Source organism: Ciconia boyciana, chromosome 9 (genome assembly GCF_034638445.1).
Source record: "Ciconia boyciana chromosome 9, ASM3463844v1, whole genome shotgun sequence".
Lineage (NCBI taxonomy): Eukaryota > Metazoa > Chordata > Aves > Ciconiiformes > Ciconiidae > Ciconia > Ciconia boyciana.
Genome location: NC_132942.1, coordinates 14,480,002 through 14,498,919, shown reverse-complemented (window position 1 = coordinate 14,498,919; position 18,918 = coordinate 14,480,002). Strand labels below are relative to the sequence as shown.

At 37.3% G+C, this 18,918-nt stretch overlaps 1 protein-coding gene across 4 annotated transcripts in view; it reads right to left on the bottom strand.

The window, feature by feature from the left end:
- GABRG2 (gamma-aminobutyric acid type A receptor subunit gamma2) overlaps positions 1–18,918 on the bottom strand; it is a 70,315-nt gene that overhangs the window by 36,365 nt on the left and 15,032 nt on the right. For 3 of the 4 annotated variants that reach the window (XM_072873298.1, XM_072873297.1, XM_072873299.1), the window contains exons 1-5: positions 9,564–9,717; positions 7,846–7,913; positions 6,655–6,875; positions 2,229–2,311; positions 1,399–1,536 (exon numbers count right to left, since the gene is read on the bottom strand). In XM_072873298.1, the coding sequence (XP_072729399.1) occupies positions 1,399–1,536; positions 2,229–2,311; positions 6,655–6,875; positions 7,846–7,887 (484 nt within the window). In that variant the 5' untranslated portion in view covers positions 7,888–7,913; positions 9,564–9,717. Of the gene's footprint in view, positions 1–1,398; positions 1,537–2,228; positions 2,312–6,654; positions 6,876–7,845; positions 7,914–9,563; positions 9,718–18,918 lie in introns of those variants that run through there. The other variant, XM_072873296.1, reaches the window with a different exon arrangement.

Sequence of the window (18,918 nt, the reverse complement as noted above, 5' to 3'; positions counted from 1 at the left end):
CTTTTGTACTTTGCCTGTTGCAGGGGCAGTCTGAGGTGAGATGTATTGCTGTTTTTATTTTTGCTTTGAGAGTAATTCCTCCATGTCATGTGTAATGGTGGTTATTAGCAGCCATGGCTTGCACACACGCTGCTCTCTTCTCCTCTTTTGCACCTTTATTTTTATTTTCCTGGGAAAATGAGAAAGGTCAAATGCTTTCTTGAATAGCTGACTAAATATCTTCCTCAGCTAAAATGGCAGAAGATGCCATAAGGCAAATGTGGCTACAGCTGGGAGTCTTTCCGTTTTTGCCATGCTCATAAGACTAAACATGTCATTGATGCTTAAAGTCCAGTGATTCAGGAGCTGGAACTTGAATTAATCCTCAAGCTCTTTGTTTGCACTCCAGTGTAATGCACAGCAGGCTCTTCTCAACTGTAGCATATCTCACTCTCCTTTTAAATATACCAGCAATGCTGACCTTTTAGAAATAAAATGGATGGGGATCTTTCTGAAGTCAGAATTAACACAGATGTCTGAATTTAAATCAATATATTTGCCAGAACAATAGAATAAGGTAAAAATCTAAAGCAGCCTGAAAAGAAAAACTGCTTTCATTTCACTGTTCTTTTTGAAAGTGAGAAATCAAAGACAAGGGATATCATCCACATACAAGAATATTAATATGCAATTCCTCTTTACATCCTTTCTCATATTCACTTATTTTCTTTCCACTGAGAAATAAAACAATATATATCCCTAGAAGAATGTATTTTCCTGCTTAGTTAGTAGGGTTAAAATTGCTGGTTTTATTAAATGCTGAGTACTTCCTCATTTATAATTTTAAATTCCATTACTTGTTTCCAAGGAGATAGAAATATGCAGGAAAATCATCTGTGACTCTGATTTGTAAGGCGACTCTGTTCTCTTTAATGGGAGTTGAATGTGCCCTGTTTTAAGGAACAAAATAAACTTGGAGCTGCTGTAGTAAAGAGGTTGGGACTTTGAATTTCATTTCTGTGCAGGCCTATTTTCTGCTTTTGGAAGTTGGAAAGGGATTGTAAAATATTCAAATCAGTATCAGATTATCATTTAGTGGCTCAGTTGTGCTGTTTTCTACACTGGAGCAGGATAGGAAGTTCCCTTGCCCACCCACCCCTTGTAGTAGTGGCTTTGTAGTCGTGACAGTTCTAGGTATTTCTTGGAGGACAAGAATGGACAGTAGACAACAACTTATTTTTCTTCCTGTGATTTATTCTTCGGAAATACTAAAGCCTGGATGGTTCCATAGGTATTTCAAAGCCTGTAATTGTTCAGTGAAGTGCCAATGCTACGTTCTAAACAGAGATATCTCTCTTTTTTTCTTTCTGTTAATAAAATCTTAAATGAATCTGAAGATAAAGAGATCAGTTGTCTTACCTGAAGTAGTCTTCACCACTTCAGTTGTATTTCTTAATCCTGTAAAGGAGAACTGGTAAAGCCTCCAGGACCTGGTGTCCCCCACCTCCACTGAGCTGCGCTTCCATTGGTAAATTATCTCTTCTCTTGGGTAGCCATCTTATTGCAATGGAAAATACAGAACGCTTTGTTTCATAGTCATTGCTAAGATTTTAGTGTACTTTGGGGAGTAAAAATACTATTTGCTATTTCTGGAAAAAACTGGAGAAGCATATTGCAAGTAAATTATAAATATGTTTTTCTCAAGTTAGTGCCTTTTACTTAATGTCACATTTTATTTTATTTATTATAAGTTAAAATAGCACTTGAGATAAATTTTTCAAAAATTAGTTTTCCACTTTTGTGGACCCAATAGGATGCAATTCTGCCCATCCTTCAATTATGGCCAAAAAGTCTGCAGCTGGACCAGGAATTCACACCTTGACCTGACTGCAAAATGTCAAACTCTTGACTCGAACTATTGCAATAGTAGAACACCCATGCATAGAGAGGAAGTATCAGGCCATGAGACTTTGATGCTGAAAGTAAAAAATTCTACTGTTATGCTAAGATATAAGCATAAATTAATCACATAGGTCCCAGAAATTGTATCATTTTTTATATAGTATTACTCAATAATATTTGTGAACATATATGATTCATGTACTTGAAAATAAGGTAAAAATAAAACTGAAGACCATTGGACTATATCTAGTTAAGAACATAACCCTTGCTGACTCTTAAGTATGTAAATATAAAATAAATGGTTCAGTGTGGGTCAGAAAAGGGATATTTCAAAGCATGTTACTTACAGCTTGAAAATTCCAGGGGGCAGGAATGGGCATCCATTGGGAAGTTGTGTAACTGTAGCTGACACTCAGCATCAATTGTCAGCCTGAGGAGAAAGAGATCAGGATATATGGAATGCACTTGAGAAGTTTGTCCTGAAAGCTACATCATGGCAAGCAAAACGAGATTCTTACTAATATGGAACCTGACTAGGAAATATGCAAATGTATTTTTTATATATATAAAGCAAAAGTAAACTAGTGATATGTATGTATTAATTTGGATATTCCAAGCATAGGGAGCATCATGGTTACTGATAAGCAGTGTTTCTTTTTTGATTACATACGCCCTGATCATCTACTTTCTGGACTGTGTAATAGAATAAGGTATTAAAGTTCTGTTCCTATGCATCTGAAATGGCAGCATTACTCATGACTGGCAAATCCCTTAGTAAATATACAGGTCATCTCATGAGCAGTGACAAATCTCTGTGTCACAACATGCCATAATGCACCAGGGAAATGTATTTTATGTGACAAAAATTCTATTTCAGAAATGATGGATAGGAGTCCAAATTTAGACATCTGCATCCAAGACAGCCATTTAGACTACCTTCATAGCTAGTGGAAAGGTGCTCTGAGGATATACTTCATTTCATTCCAAAATAAGACATTTAAATTAAATCAAAAGAAGAATGTACCGAAAGGTGTTTCTCTCCATTCAATATCAGGAGATTCTCCATGATAATTCAGGTGGTGTAGGTGCCATAGATCAGGTAGAGACATGTACTTTTAGAAATCCAAAATTAGACGAGATATATCCCCTGATGTGCCTGCTAAAAACTCTACCATTTTTCATCCAGTCCCTTAATTGTTGCTAGCCTATACACAGCCCCAGCCCTGCCATGAGCTGCATGATGCTTGGACTTTGGAAAGGAGGGAGGAGGTGGGGTGAGAGAGGGAAAAAGGAAAAGGTGGAAAAGAAAAGAGCAGAGTGATATTTATTTGTTCCATGAGTCTCTAGGAAAACTGTAGGTTTCTGGTCTTTGCTGATTCCTGGGTGTCCAAAGGAGAAACCCTGTGAGCTGGGTTTGTCTCCTGGTTCCTGCATATAGGTGCTGTGTGCAAATAACTCCCTGAGTCTCATACTGTGGGATGCAGAGGGATGCTGTGACCGCTAAGTTAATGCCACCAAGTTAATGAAGTCAAAAGGAGACTTTTCTGCATTAGGGATTTAGGAACAAATATAATTTCCTTTGAGACTAAGGGAAGTTCTGTTTGTGACACAGGAGAGCTGATTCTGTGTGCTAATATTATTGCCCTTTCTTTCTCTTCTAATTTTCATCATCTTCAGTTTCATTTCAAGATAATCATAATATGGATCGAAAAAATGATTAAGTTCTTTCTTCAATATTGCCTTTTCTCTGGTGAATATATTTAACACTGTTTGAATTTGGGATAGGCTCACATATGCTGCTGTTTTTCATTTGTTTTCTCATGTGGAATTGAGTAGATTTCATTCCCCGGCACAAAGCACAATCCAAGCTTTGAACATCTCCAAGCACAGAATTTTCTGGGCAACCTGTTCCACTGTTTGACCATTCTCACAGTAAAAAAGTTTCTTCTTATGTTTAAACAGAATTTCCTATACTTCTGTTTGTGCCCATTGCCTCCTGTCCAGTCACTGGATATCACCGAGAAGGTTATGCCTCTGCCTTCTTTACCCCTTCCATCCCCTGCCTTCTTTACCCCCACCCACATTACACACATTGATAAGATCCCCTGAGACTTCTCTTCTCTAGGCTGAACAGTCGCAGCTCCCTCAGCCTCTCCCTGCACATCAGATGCTCCCAGCCCTTCAGCGTCTTAGTGGGCCTTCACTGCACTTGCTCCAGTAAGCTCGTATTCCTCTTGTACTGGGGAGCCTAGCACTGAACCCAGCACTCCAGATGTGTCTCACTAGTGCTGGACAGAGGAGAAGGACCATCTCCATCAACCTGCTGGCAACAGTCTTCCTAATGCAGTCCAGGATGCTGTTTGCCTTTGCTTCAAGGGCACTTTGCTGGCTCATGGTGAACATCCACCAGGATCCCCAGGTCTTTTTCTTCAAGGTGCTTTTCAGCTGGTCGGCCCCCACCCTGTACTGCTGCATGAGATTCCTATTGGCCCATTTCTCCAGCATGTTGCAGTCCCTCTGAGTGGTAGCACAACCTTACGATATACCAATCACTCCTCCCAGTTTTGTATTATCTATTGTCCAGGTCATTAATGAAGATGTGAAGATGTTAAACTGTATTGGCATAGTACAAAACTGGGGAGCACACCACTAGTGACTGCTTGCCAGTTGGCCTTCATGCCACTGATCCCAACCCTTTGAGCCTGGCAGTTCAGGCATATTCAAACTACCTCAATGTCCACTTATTTAGCCCATACCTGATCCTCTGTCACCAAAGGTAAGTCTTCCTTGCTCCACTTCCCTACTGGTCTCAGGGACCTAGGATTGCTGAAGGAAGGGTTTTACCAGTAAAGACTGAGACAAAGAAGGCATTGTGTACCTTGGCCTTTTTGGTGTCCTTTGTGACAAGGTCCCCATTCCTGTTCAGCAGTGTGCCCACATTTTCCCTAGTCTTCCTTTTACTGAGGATGTATGTGTAGAAACCCTTCTTGCTTTCATGTCCCTAGTCAGATTCGACTCCAGATGAACTTTGGCTTTTCTAACACTGTCCGTGACTGCTTGGACAGCATCTCTGTATTCCTCCTGGGGCACCTGTCCCTGCTTCCACCTCTAGTACATTTTCTTTTCACATTTGGGTTTTGTCAGGAGCTTTGTGTTGATCCATGCAGACTGCCTGCTAACTTTGCTTGACTTCCTGCTGGTCAGGATGGACTGTTCTTGAGCTTGGGGGGAGGTGACTGAGAAAATCAACCAGCTCTTCTGGAGCCCGCTTCTCTTCAGGACAGAATCCCGGATCCATGATGATACTATCACATTTCACTTCTGGATTAATCCAGGTTGAATCCTTACTGGTGCTTGCTGTGACTCACTAGAACAACTAAATATACATTAATAACAGAAAACTGTTTCTAAGTTCTATCAGATATATCTCTTTCTAATGAGAGAAACTGAGGAGTCTGAAGAGAAAGATAACAAAATCCGAAGAGACAGTAGTGTAGCTAAGTTCAAATTTCAAAAGTGGACCTAGATCTTCTTTATCAGGCTGACTTTGATTTGCACTGGATTTCAATTCCGATCATTCTTTTATCTTTTCTGGTGATGCAATGTGTAATGAATGTAAAATAACTATGAAATAACTCCTTTTTGTAACTCAGAAAGTCGCAACATTAAAATGTTGTCTTAACCAAAGCTTCAGATCTATTCATTAAAATTATAATGAGTGTACTTTTCTTCAAAACTTTATTTTTGGCACCCAATAAAACAAAATCAGAAAAAACACTTTGAAAAACATGCAATCAAAAACTTAGGTGGTCTTATGTCTAACATCTTTGATTCTGTACTCTCATTTTGAATTATAAATTCTCTTGAACAAATGCTGTCTTTATCTACATTTTACATAGAACCAAATATTATACCACATGTAAGAAGAAGTAAAAATACAAAAGAGCTTAGGATTTTCACATTTAGGAATTATCATATGGTCATTGGGAATATGATATTTGAATTGTTACTTATTGCATATGTTACATTTAAATGTAGGCATACGCATAACAATTATTGAAAAGATTGAAAAGATATTGAAAAGATATTGAAAAGTTTTTAAAGGTAATCTGTCTCAAAAGAAAAGCTATGCACGTGCCTGAGAAATCTGGAGATGAGCATATAAAGTTCAGATTCATGAAAATTTTAGTGGAACAGGGCATATCTGTAGGTTTTGGATTAAACCTTAAATGACCAATGCTGAAATTATAATCCTTATTTTCATAAGATATTTGAGGAATGAAATGCTTTTGTAGGGTGGAGCTTCATCTAGCTAAATCGTAATCAATTCAGAATAGGAGGCCTTTGATGTATATAATACCTCCTTTTATACCATCTACTTAATTCAAGGATATTTCGAATTCATCAGTTTAACCCAATAAAAAGGCAAAAGGCAATATGGACCAAACCAGTGGCAAACAATAAAACATACCTGAAAATGAAAATTAATTACTATAACAATGCTTATATTAATTTTAGTATAGGAACATGACTATTATGGAGCAAGACAGTACAATCTATATGAAGAAATAAAACTCTTTACTGTGCCAATACAAAATAAATTGCACGCAAGTAATATCTTCTAAATTTTTCCCTTTTTCAGGGTTGTATGCATAAGTAAATAGGAAAAAACAATGTTTTTTCCTTCAGGTTAATGTCAAATGACCTGAAATCACAGGACCTTTCTCTTTGGCTTTCCCTAGAGAAACTGAAATTAAGGTCAGGTATAAATACCTCAATGTGTACAACACTCTGCCGTCATTCCAGATCCTGAGCATCCTATTAGGAGTTGTTATCCAATGAGCATCAGCTTTCTTGGAATTTCGGAAAAATGTATCTGGTATCCAGATCTTCCCAACCATGTTGCTGTTTAATCTGAGCACTTTTATAGTGCTGTTGAACTTCAGACGTCTGTCATACCACGTTTGGGCGAAAAATATATCAATTGTATATTCCTGTTGTGTTAACCAGAAATACTGATGAAAACATAGCACTTGGCATTTCACATAACTCCCGATATGCTTTCCTTAATTTCATATGAAAAAAATGTGAACTACAGAAGATGATACTACAACTGATAAAAACTATTTTTTGTCAGTTTTTGAGGGCATGATTTACAAAATATTATTGTTTAAAAACAATTTATTCTGTTATTTTCCCACTGACAGGTGAAACTAAGATGCAGTTGAGTGGTATATTCACCTTTCTAATTCTGTGTCCCCACACCTCAACCCACATCTGATCAGGTCAGAGAACAATTACTTATTCCCTTGGATCTAGGACAGGAAAAATTTGAGCTGACTTGGCTGCCTTAATTGCCTGTGCCCCCCAGTTAATATCGGAAGCGGTGAAGTCTCACTTTCCCTGGCACCACTGGGCAGCCAGAAGCTGCAAAGGGAATTATAAAATGGAAAAGAGCAATCTGAGATTTCTTTCTACACATGAAAACTACAAGAATGAAGTAGACATTATGCTAAGGCTAGACCACCTATATGAAGATATAATTAATTTTTTCTGTAGGAATTTTGGAAAGAGAAGAGAGGATCTAGGCTTTTTTTCTTTTTATCTCTTGGTGGCAAGAGTGGTAATATCACTGGTGAATGGTTTTCCTTATTTTGTAGCAATCTGGAAGCTCAGTTTTACAGGAGTTAAACTGTCACAAAGCACTTGAAAGTAGACCACATAAAAGTGTGAGGATATGCTAAAACTATTATTATTACATTTTTTTCAGTACAGAGCTCAGTTTCCCTGTCTTGTAGAGATTCATAGCTCATATAGTCCTCACATTCATAATAATAATGAGATTTAAAAAATAATATAGGTATAGCACAACATTAAAACTAGTGGAAGCTTTGTAATGTCAAAAATGATGGAGGCTTTGTAACAAAGTGAACATTGTAGGAAAATTGGCAATCATTTACCTACCATATTTATAGCATTCACAGGCCCAATGCTATTTACGTACATGTCAGTGTGAATTACTGTTGGTTTAACTGTAAGAGAAACAACAAGAATCGGTAACATGAGTGAAGGTCAAAATCAACTACATGAAAGTCAAACACAAGCAAAAGATTATTATAGTACCTCTCTTGTATGGCTATGGTTGCCTCACATTTAAATGTGCATATACAATAAATATAAATTTGCAGAGAAGTCTCCAGTTTGGAATTAGTTGGAGACACTTTGAGACAAAATCAATCATTTATTTTATCAGAAAAAATTCACTTATGCTATGAGGACAAATACTGAAACCAGTGTCGCTACCTTAGAGTGAGTCATATCTGACTGAAAGTATGTATATTTTGTGTCAGGTCACAGCAATACATCTGACAAAACAATATCAACAAAAGCAAACTTATTCTTCTTATGATGTCTTGCATCACTCGTTTTACATTATAATGCCAAATGCAACATGACTGTTGTTGCCTGCAAAGATGGCTGTAGATAAGTAACAATTTCATGAGCCCAAAGCAAAAATAATACTCAAGGCTCTAAAACAGGAATGAAAAACAGTTGTTAGATTAATTTATTTTGAAATTACTCTGTTGTAGCTTTATTATTCTTATACACCTTGACTAAAACATGATTGTTTTTTCCCAGATGCTTTTATGAATGCTTAATTCCTTTCTGTTCTAAGTCTTGGATTGGGAGAATAAAACAAATTCCTCTGATAATTTACACTATATACATACATTGAAGGTTAAGTACTCATGTTATCCCTCACTGAAAAATTTCTTACTTTATAAGCCTCTATAAACTTGTTAGAAACAGCTTCCTTCATTAACCTTGCTGCTGTCTGCTTTCCTCTGCCTGCCTCATCCATGAATTCTCTTTGCCTTTTTCTATAATCTTATTACTGCTGTACCCACTTCTACAGAGATATTGTCTGCCTGTTCTGTGCACACATGGGGTCTTCTCAAACTGACTTGCAGCAACTCAGGGAGATTTATCTTTTTGAGCTCCCTTGGTAACCAGTGGAGAGGAAGGTTCCTGCAAAAGGTGATTCAGTCAAATAAGACTTCCATTGTAAGTCCAAGTTTGGGTCTACATACTTATATTGGCTGTGGGGGGAATCTAGGGAGGTTGGCCTTACTTGACTGCAGTTGCCTTTTGTGAACCTCTTCCTCTGTGCCCCATTCCCCAGGCACTTCTTGCCCTGCTGTGCAAGTGAGGGCCCATGCCACATCAGTCAATGCAGATCTGCTGCTGTTAGAGGCTCTGTCTGTGTCCATCGGATCATGCAAGGCTCAGGCTGCGTTATCCTCATTTTGGCCTTCCTTTCCAATATGTTATTTGTGATTCTCTAACATCCTCACTTAGATATGCAAAGAAGATTAAAAACTTACTTTTTCATTCCCCCAAAATTAAATTCCGAACTTCCTATGTAGGTGCATCATTACAAGCAGCCTGATTCAGCAAATCACAACAGTCTTATGACAGGTCTCAGGATAGATTTAGCAATCTTAATTTATGTCAGCTTCCAAAATCATGACTACTTTTTGTGCCACTGATGTTTTACTACCTTGCATTTTGTTTTCATAACTACTTTGAATGGATTCTGCTTCCTGTGTAGCATAATATGGCATGAAAAGTCTTTCTCTTCACCGCTTAATCAAAAGTGGTCTAAAAGAAAACCAACATACCTCCTATGTCAGGTCTCAATTTGTTGTCATAACCTTCCAGCAAGCCATTTAAAATAAGAGTGACATCACTCTCATGGACTTTGGGAGTCAAAACCCAAGTCTTATTTGAAGTGTAATCTTCATAATCATCATCTCCCTTTTGGGTAGAACTGTTAAAGAAATAAAAATGAAGAAATGGAAAGCCTTGAAAAATACTAATTTGTAGGCAACCTCTTTGGAGACAATACACACATAATTCAGGTTTTAATAGTACTGTACAAAACATTGAAAAATTGCCTGCTTTATAAAAGGTAAAGATGTCACATCAGAGTAAAGATGTCACATAACAGATGAGGTTACAGTTCACTTTAGCAACATTTCCTTTTAGTACAGTTGAGATCATATTCTGTCTATTCAAAGGAACATCAGTGCTTATCACCTTTGGCATGCCTGTTTTTTCTCTCACTGACTCAGGTGGGACCTGTTATGAAACAAATCTAATTGTACTTAGCTTATGCAACTCTCTACCAAAATATCGCTTAGTATGTACACAGTGTTGTTGCATTACTTCTCTTTGAGGGAACGATTTCATGCAACACATTACTGACAAGACCAATAATTAAATTCATTCAAACAAACTGTCACACAGCTTTTCTCCACTCTGATGAACTTGAGCTTATTGTGCATTTGGAAAGTTCAGCACAAATTTTTGCCAATGATTTTCATTTTCACTTTTTCTAACCAGAACCCAGACAGGATAAAAAGTCTGTCTGACGTTTTTTTCTGCTACTGAGCAATATGACAGCAGATCTACTATAATTCAACCTGCTTAGCACAGTAAAAAGGGCAAGTTAGGAATCAGAAATGTGTAGACTAGCCTTAATGGTTGTTTTGTTTTCTTAAAATCTGTGCCTCCAGTTCTAGAGGAGAACACAGAAACTACTTTAGAATATGACATCATCAGATATTTTCATTTCAGAATGTCAGTGGTAATCAGCTGAATGGTGCTAGGCAACTGTAAGTTTTTTGCATAATATGCCAGTGCCCTTCTTTCCCGACCTGCTTCTGTGACAAAGTTTGAACACTGCTGGATATGAAAAATCTTAATGCTACTACAGTTGTCTTAAGCCAGTGGGTGGAGTTTGGGTACGAATGGGTAAAACGCAGAAAATTTAATTATTTTCCTGTTTCAGCCAGAATCTGTACAGAAGTGAGAAAGAGCGCAGAGAAGTAAATTCTCATGGGTGCTGGAACTCATGCTTGACACACAAGATTGAAAGCAGACACAGGTGACCACGGTCATGGGTGCAATAGTGAAGGGATGCCTAGTCCCAGAGTCTGAGCGCACCATTCTGTTAACACATATCTTTGCTCACCTGAGGTCTTGCCCACTCCTCCCTACAGTGCTATGCTGCTGCATCCTGCTTATACCTACCCAGAGTGGATGGCCTGAAGGCTTTCCTGTGTTGAGCCTTTGGGAGCTGTAAGCCAACTGCACAAATACTACTTAACTACGAAAGAGGCTTTAGCTTCTTTCTTCCCCATGGGCACAGCCTAACAGGAAAGAGCCACAGCACATCTATGCCTCTCTGTGTAAGACTCTGCTTCCCAGGAGGTGCTGAAGGTACAGTGAAATTTGAAGCAGCCTGAGACTGCGCATAGGGCTGTAGCAATAGCATGCATGAGAATGCATAGCATGCATGAGAGAGCCAGTCTTGCATTGCATTGAATTGAGCTTGGAAGATGCTAGTGAAGCTAGGTTAATCTATGCCTTCATTACATGTACTGAGTACCACTGACTGCAGCCTCCAGGGACCACCTAACCCACCCTGCACCAGAAATATGCATCTGGGAGCTTCAGCTTCCCAGATCAAGAATAGGCAACCCAAACTCCTCTTTCTGGCTACACAGGCCTGAACCTGTAGTGTTTTACTGTCAATCAAAAGCGGAGTTTTAATTGGCAATGTGCTACATAGTATTCTGCTGGTACTGACAAAGAGGCCAGGATAATTAATTGGTGGGGAAAATTTGTTTATTCAGCTGCCTGGAGTTCAAAGATCTAATTGTAATTCAAAGAAACATAACTGAGGCAAGGTTCTCCCTCTTGGCGGAAAGGAAATCCTTCTAAATAAAGTCTTTGCAAACAGAAGAGACTAGATTATATGTTTTCAGTCTGTGCAAAGTGAATGAAAAAACCTAACTTTATGTATAAAAAGCCATACTCCTGTTTTATAACCAATTAAACATCCATTCTCCGAAAATAATATGTTTTCTGAATGGAAAAGAAAAAATAAATCAAATACATTCTTTCACAAAGGCAATGTGTTCCTGAATATTAATGTGATGAGAAAGCTTCAAAAGTCAAACCTCTAGTTGGTAGAGTCTGGTGTACTTGACAGTGCAAGATTAGAAGATGAAAAACTATGTTTGTCTAGGACTTGTTTCAAATCTAGAATAACCTTATTGAACAGCAGCCCACAGTCACTAAAACTTCCATTTCCTCTTGGTAATTATTTGTAGGAAAGAAATAGCTATTTGTTTGCTCATCTGCCATTTCAAGCCATTTTGTCACTCCAAATCTCCAAAAACAGCAAAGGCTTTATGAGATTAGTGTGAGAGAGAGGAGAGGGAACACAGCCAATGTAACTAGGGAAAAAGGCCACTGAATTCCAGCTTTTATCTGAATTCCAACTGGATCATAAGTTAGCATGGGTATCCAATTGTCTAAATGTCTGTCTGTGTAAAACTGCATACCAGCCAGAACAATCAGAGGTGCATCTCTATCTCATTTAGCTGTGCAATGCCATTAATACTAATGAAAGTTATAATGACAAAGCCCTTTTCATCTCCTTAAGACTTTCAGATCGGTCCTTCTGATTATATGGCCTAAATTTTGCAAGTACTTTTAACGTCCAGAACAAATTTGATAAAGCCCAGATTATACCCAAATGCATATTGAAATCTGTTTTTATTTTTAGGATTGCTAGAATTTTTCAAATCTAGTAATATAGGTACGCAAAGAAACACGTATTTACCTATTTGCAGATTACAGCATAATTTTTTGAAAGTTAATGTTTCAGACACTAATACAAAATCTCACTGGTTGAGATATTCCCACTTGTGATGTTAATGCCAGTGCAAGTTGTGTGCAAGACTGCTCTACATAAATCCAGTTTCCCTATTTGGAAAAGGAATGGCTTAAGAGGGTCAGAATCCAAACTTGAAACTTCAAGTCGTAGAGTAACTAAAGTTAGAAGGCACTTTTGGAGGTCATCTGGTCCAATCCTTGCTCAGTTTGCCAGCTAAGCCTGCATGAGGTAGCTATGATGGTAATTACTTACATATATATATATATATATATATATATATATGAAAATGAGTATGCCTAACATTCAGGGGGGTCTTTGTATGTGTCAAATTACTTGAAATACATCTTCACAAAGCAGATAGAGGGCAGAAATCAGTACATGCTGATAAACATTTATTAATTTAGATCAGAAAATGCATTAATCTGGGGAGGGTGACAGCACAGGATTGAGTCATATTTTTTATATTTTTTTGACAAAATGTGCAAAGATCTATGAACTGGTATCTCACTCTACAATTACATACCAACCTCATTTTGCCAATGAGGTTTTTACCATTGCAGGGGCTAAAAAGAGTTTTAACTCATGTTTCTTATCTTTCTCACTATAAAATACACATGCTAATGCTAATTCTGCATTAAAGAAGTTGTTACTTGTTTTATAACATTTATATAGCTCTTTGGTGAGGTGTAACTTCAGCACAAACTGAGATTACACAAACTAAATGTTCAGGACCGGATTCTCCAGATCTGTGCTAGTGCACATCATCCATAAGTTTTTGCAATACCATCTGGGCAACATTTAATCATTCATGGAGCAAGTGTAACCTCTGTGGACAAAGGTACCTACTGCAGGGTTCACCAACCAAGGCATAAAGAACTAATGAAAAGATGCTCTATTTCATTGGCATAGCCTCTTTTACAGACCCCTTTGTGCTGAAGGCATTATTTCTATACTGGAAATAGTTGAAATAGTAGAAGATTAGTTCAATCAGTCCCAGAGGATATCTCTGCTGAGATGCGTTAGGAAAATAATTTTTTTCCATCTTCTTTTCTGAACCTTGTCTAGAAGACACAGAAAAGCACAATAGTCAAAGGTTTCATTAATGTGTTGATACACTATTCTCTTAGCAGTCCAAAACCATGGAAGTCCACATTACAGTTTGGGAATCCATTCATCTTTTTAATAGATTCAGTATGATTTATTTTCTTTTTTGCTTTCATTTCCATGGAAGTAAGATTGATGCCTACAGAAAAATAATCGTCACTTTAGTAAAATTTAACAAATAATTATATTAATAGTATTTAGCTGTCTTACATTATTATCATCCTTTCAAGCCCTTTGCCTTAAATTCTTTATTTCAAAATTCAAAATAAAGGGTCGATTATCTATTTCAAAACTACTGTGTTTTAGTTAATTGCTAACATAAAGTCAGCATTATAACTTTTGATGATCTCTGCTGTTCCATGACATCTCTATGTTAGAGACACTCTAATGTAACTTCCAGAAGAATCATACATAGCATTGCTTGGAAAGACACTACCATACGTTGGTAAAGATACACTATACATTATTTAAAATCACAGACAGCAGTAATAATTTTTCAGTCTAAACTGAGGAACAGATTGGACACATCTTATTTCATTAGTGAGCAACAACTAACAAAGGATATCCCTTTGACATAAGCTAAATATTTCCTAATCCACAGGAACATGATTTTCACAACTTGTTACAAGTAGTAGAAGGGAAATGATACTCTTCTGTGACGCAAAAACCTACCATGACTGCTCAGTCTTTCAACATTCAGATGTGAGGTCATATATTTAGCTGGTGAAAATCTCTGTAATTCCAGTGACTTTACATAGGATATGCCAATTTGTACCTGCTGTGGCTCTGTCCTTTAACTTTTCTAAATATAGAAAATGAGTTTTAACTATTTCCAAGTGTTCTATTAAGAAACTTCACACAAGAGTCAATTATCCCTGCTGGAATCTGCCTGCTATTGCATTGCTGTTTACAAGCAGAATCAGAGTAGCCACAAAGTGCCTAAAGAAAAAGACCTGTAGCAGTACTGAATAACCAACAACTAATTAGTTTAACTCTAGTTAAAAACTTAAGTTTATTTGTAAAAAAAATCCGACCAATTTCATGTTTTATACCAAGCAGGCTATAGAAGCTATGGAGCCTGCAAAGATTTAATAAACTACTCACGCGTATAGTGAGTCTTCCACTTAAAGCACCAATGTTTTCTACCTCTCAATGAAGGACTGAAACAAGGCTTGCTATTTTACCTAACAGCACTGTTTAACTTAATGCATAGTCAAGCTAAATTCATTCTCTGATGTGCATAAAAAATTACCCTAATCTATAGGTCATACATTATTCATGATGATAACATGGTCACTGTGAGGAAAGGACATATTCCAGGTTCCCACTGTGGATACAGAGATGCTGTATGCAGATGTGACATATGAGTATATAGAGAATAGCGTATTTGCAGGAGATTACAGTGTCTGTGGAAATCTAACTGTATGTATAGTCTCTCTTATTGACTGCCAATCATATTTTAAGTAAAGCTATCTCAGTTGAAATAGAAAAAGTTTTCACAAAGCTGTATGCTGAATTCTCTCCCCTGTTCATGTTTCTGTTCTGTCCATTTGCATTGTTTAAATCCTAAGGCTGTGCCCAGGACCATGCTCCTATCTTTACCATTAAAATGGTACCTACTTTCTGTTTTACTACTAAATGTTCATCACAATACCCAACCTTCACTTTTCTCAGGATTGCAAAACATGTAATGTGAAGACTAATCTCATCTCAAGTTGATTCCACATCAGAGACAGAAACTCAGGATAATGCTGTGCTTAGAGAGGAAAAGAGGAGATCCAGTCAGTTATCAGAAGTTCCATTAAAGGAAATAGAGACTGTGTTGAGAGATTTGGGCTAAGAAATCAGTGAAATTTGGGCTAAGAAATCAGCGAAAGCATCTTGTTGTCCTGCTCCCTCCACCTAGAGCTCTGGTGCTGGTGAGACTGCAATGCTGGTACCTGGATGGAGCTTTGTTTCAGAAGAGCCTGAAATACTAAATTCACAGTGTTTCCAGAAAAGCTTGTTTCAGACCTGGCAACCAGGGAGTATTAGCTGTATTTTGGCCACTTGACGTAGTCATGTAGTGAGGGAGGCTGAGGAAGTTCACAAGGAGAAAGAAAATAGTTTTTACCTCTACTTAATGGTTTGGGTAGGTTGAATTTTAGGTAGGTCACCTGTAGAAGATAGTATATTTCCTAGGCAACTGCTACTGCTATAGCTGTCATTCCATGAACTATTCAAATCATGTAAAGTATTTAAAAACTTGCCATGAAATTATCACTGCTTAAAACCAAAACAAAGCTGAGTTTTTCTTTCATTCCTAAGTCACAGACGTACTGAAGTGTACAAGAAAAAAATTATTAAAATAATACTACAATTCTCATAAATAAATCACTACAGCTGAAACACTAAGTTTAAGTAGGGACTGAGCACACAAGTCTCAAAATGGGTGTTCAAGACCCAGAAATTACCAGAGTAGCACAGATGAGTACTCCCAGCAGATGACTTTTCAGTCATCTTTACAGTACGTGAAGGCCCTAGATTGCCAGCAATCAAACAGTCATTTCTGAAAACTATGCCTACATTGAGATGTAAAGGCTGGCCAGATTCCTGTGAACATTTACACTGTTTTCCACTGAATGAGATGATCCCTGGCAACACAGCACCTAAGTATCATGCTGCGGATTTTACAGGCTGCCTTCTAGTCATTCAGCAACTCACAGTATCCTCACTGGTACTTGTCAGCCATTTTGAGTAAAGCAGTACAATTCTTAAACCTCTTCACGGACTCCTAAAATATTACATGGCAATGATGTTTTTGTATTAGTCGCTATAAAACTGTTAATCATAGCAGACTGGTTTATCTTACAGTCATTCTACATCTTCCCCAAGACATGCACTCATATTAGCTATTGCACCTTATATAATAAATTTTAGCCCTTCGTAGTTATAGTTAAAGCATCTATTTTCCATATTTGCAGATTCAGCTGAATGTGGCTACAGCAAGTATTTACACAGAAAGGTTGAAAATGAAAAAATTAACTTGGTTTAAGTTTTGTTTCCTTCCTGTAAGTTTGTGAAAACACTTTTTAAGAAAGCCCTTTGGAGTGCATTTATTGAGAGTGCTACCAATAAAACCTCTGGTTTGTAGTATTTACTGTGTTTTCTAGTTCACTGTACTGAAAAATTGCAGTGCAATTTTTGCATTGCACAACTGATTGGATTCAAGTCATGAGTGAGCAAGAGGATTATAGTCTCTTTTTAAATATTTCTAGTACCAACAAAATGGGCTCATGGCTAATTGTCACCAAAATTACCAGAAACGGGGACCAGTGTTATCAGTCCTGGCAAAGAACCAAAAGCTGAAATGTAGCACCCAGTCTAGAAACAGTTTCTCCAGCAGAAAGTTGAGGCACATTGGTTAAATAACTTTACAAAACATTTCCATCCTCAGATCTATCAGAACAGACCAATGTAGTTGACCAAAACTGAATTACACCACAATATAAAACCTGTGGGCAGGGAGAGGAAATATATGCTACTCCCAGGGAGGATAGGAAAATGTAGAGGGATGAAACAAACTTGTATAGCCAGTTAGGAACAAGAGCGATAATTATAGAAACAAGCACACATCATTCATTTTGAACAGCTTGAGCTTGAAGTGCAGCATATATACTTATGAGAACTCTGGAGGAGTCTAAGATGTGATCGGATGATTCAGATGAGCCTCCATAACTTAAGATGATTATTTCAAATTTTTTTGAGCTGGAATTTTGTATAAGTATCTTTTCTTACATTTTATTTACTGGAGGTTATATAATGTACTCACATATCTCTACTGCAGTTATGGCTACTCATTTCAGTGGCAAGCGAAGGAAAGCATTAGATAGAAACAAACAGAAAAGGGAGAAATAGGTTTAGATATTCTTCTGCATCATAGAGTTAGCTTGAGTTGATCTACTTTATTTGAAATTATTTAGCTATAGCTAATTGTAAAAGGTCTAACCTTGGAATTATGTGAGCCTCAGAAGGTTTATTTTTTTGTTTACCTTCCTCTCCTCTCCACTTCTCTCCCCTCCCCTCCCATCCTCTTCTCTCCTCTTTTTTCATTTCTTTTAAAACTTCTATACATCTCTGCATGTGAAATCTAAGGCACTTGGGGCATGATTTTTGCCTGTTGCTATTACTCAGCTCCTGCAGCTTTCCTGTATAGCTGGGAGAGCTCAAGAGAAGGAGTTAAGTTAATGGCCATTACTGAAATGTGATCTGACTAGGCCTTTTTTAGTGCGAGTTCTCTTCATTTTTTCTGGCTGTGTTTTATTCTATGTAATTGTTATCTGTTACTATTATATGTAATTTCTCTTCCCCAATAAGGTACATTGCTTTTAGAAAAGATTGGTCTAAAATCTCACGACAAATTAACAAGAGGAGCAAAAAGCTTAATTCTGTTCTCAGTGAGTAAGATTAGGAAAACATGAATGCCCTCCAGCCATCTATTTAAACAACATTAGCTCAAAAAACCCAATCCTATTGCTCAATTAGATTTGAAAAATGAAAGAATAAAGATTCTTGTTCTGCAATACCCTATGAGGTACTCATATTAATGGCTTTTCAGAATACTTGCACAACTTTTTTCTATATTTTGTCAGCATGGTAATTTCACCCAGAAGGAAGTAACTTCTGGAATCAATCATTCATGATGTAGTCATCTTCACATCACTATCTGTCAATGTTTAAAAACAAACATGTGAGGTGCTAGAAATGTCAGCAGTTTTGCTTATTGAGTAACCCTCCTGAGCATTTTTTTGAGATTTAGAATACCTTTTTTTGTCTACAGATGTGAGCTTTAAAATTGAAGTTAAACATAATATAAATCTTCATGAGAATTAAATCTGTCAGGGAATGTTTTCATTCTCGTCTTCTGTGTCTCAGTACACAGCAAAGCACTATAATGTGGTGTTCCCAGTGTTGGGCTGGGAGTCAGGAACATTGAATGCTTACCCCAGTTAAAGGACTAGTGTTCTCCTACTTGCTATGATAAGCCAAGTTATATCATCTCTGCATGTAAGTGTAAACCATTTTTACAACATAAATAGGCACATAAATGTGCCTTATTATTTGTGTTTGGTGAAGACAAGTCATGACGGTAAACCAGCTTGTTATGGAGGAAGAAACAATCACTAGCCATGCCTTAGGAAATG